At 41.4% G+C, this 1139-nt stretch overlaps 1 protein-coding gene across 1 annotated transcript in view; it reads left to right on the top strand.

The window, feature by feature from the left end:
• The window catches only part of LOC107728323 (1-phosphatidylinositol 4,5-bisphosphate phosphodiesterase beta-1-like), a 33984-nt gene that overhangs the window by 18276 nt on the left and 14569 nt on the right, over positions 1–1139 (top strand). Inside the window, exons 12-13 of the mRNA XM_016538453.1 lie at positions 280–444; positions 520–619. Coding sequence (XP_016393939.1) covers positions 280–444; positions 520–619 — 265 coding nt within the window. The remainder of the gene's footprint in view (positions 1–279; positions 445–519; positions 620–1139) is intronic.

Here is a 1139-nt window from a genome sequence, read left to right as displayed (position 1 = left end):
ATAATAATAATAATTTATATATATATATATATAGGTCAGTGGCCCTTGGCTTGGTATTGTTGGCAGAATTCGGCCCTCGGCGAAAACTAACTGAGGAACCCTGGACTAAATTGTCCCTAGTAATAATTTTGATCAAACAATTAAATGTCTGTTGTCTGCGGTTATTTCCCCACCAATGCCAAAATCAAACCTATGCCCTTGATGTATTGTCATTGTATACTGGTTTCCTGAGCTCTGGTTATGTGTTTACATGTCATCTATATCTCGATGTCTCTTCAGATCATATCAGGACAGTTTCTGACTGACAAGAAGGTGGGCGTTTATGTGGAGATTGACATGTTTGGACTCCCCGTCGACACGAGACGAAAAGCTTTCAAGACAAAGACGTCCCAGAGCAACGCCATCAACCCTGTGTGGGACGAGGAGCCCAGCGTCTTTAAAAAAGTACGGCTGTTTCTGTAAGCATTCTTCAGTCGCTCTGAGAGCGTGAAATCAATAACGGTGTTGTTTATGGGTCAGGTGGTTTTGCCCACGCTGGCATCCCTCAGGATAGCCGTGTATGAAGAGGGCGGCAAGTTCATCGGCCATCGCATCATCCCCGTCTCAGCCATTCGTCCGGGTGAGAATCAGCCTGAGCCACTGGATTTATAGACTAATTTCAGCGTGAAATGTGCTGTTGTTTATGTTTTTATAAACAGTGATGATGTCATCACAGTATTTGCATACTGACATATGATCGGTCTTTTCTTTCTTGCATTTATTTAACTTTCACATTGCAAAGATAGTGTTGCATTAAGTGTCATGATGGCGACAAACCTGCATTTCATGAATACAGACTTAACCAGGGGTTTTCAACCTGTCTGAGTTGAAAACCCCCTCCATATAGGCTAAGGGATGACAAAGCTTCTTGTTTTCAAGTTTCATTTATTAACAGAAACTGGGAAGTATTAATATACAGATGTGGCCATTAAGAATGTACATTTTATCTCGTGGCAGCACGCAATTCGTCACGCCATGCAGGCGCTTTTTCAGATTTTTTAAAGGGGTCATATGATGCGATTTCAATTTTTCCTTACCTTAACCCGCATAAACACATTTCATTACGCCAAATACACAAAATAATGTTCTTTTTAGCAGCA

Source organism: Sinocyclocheilus rhinocerous, unplaced genomic scaffold (assembly GCF_001515625.1).
Source record: "Sinocyclocheilus rhinocerous isolate Xijiao unplaced genomic scaffold, SAMN03320098_v1.1 scaffold1364, whole genome shotgun sequence".
Lineage (NCBI taxonomy): Eukaryota > Metazoa > Chordata > Actinopteri > Cypriniformes > Cyprinidae > Sinocyclocheilus > Sinocyclocheilus rhinocerous.
The sequence above is the reverse complement of the archived record's forward strand: the minus strand, read 5'-3'. Positions and strand labels throughout refer to the sequence as shown.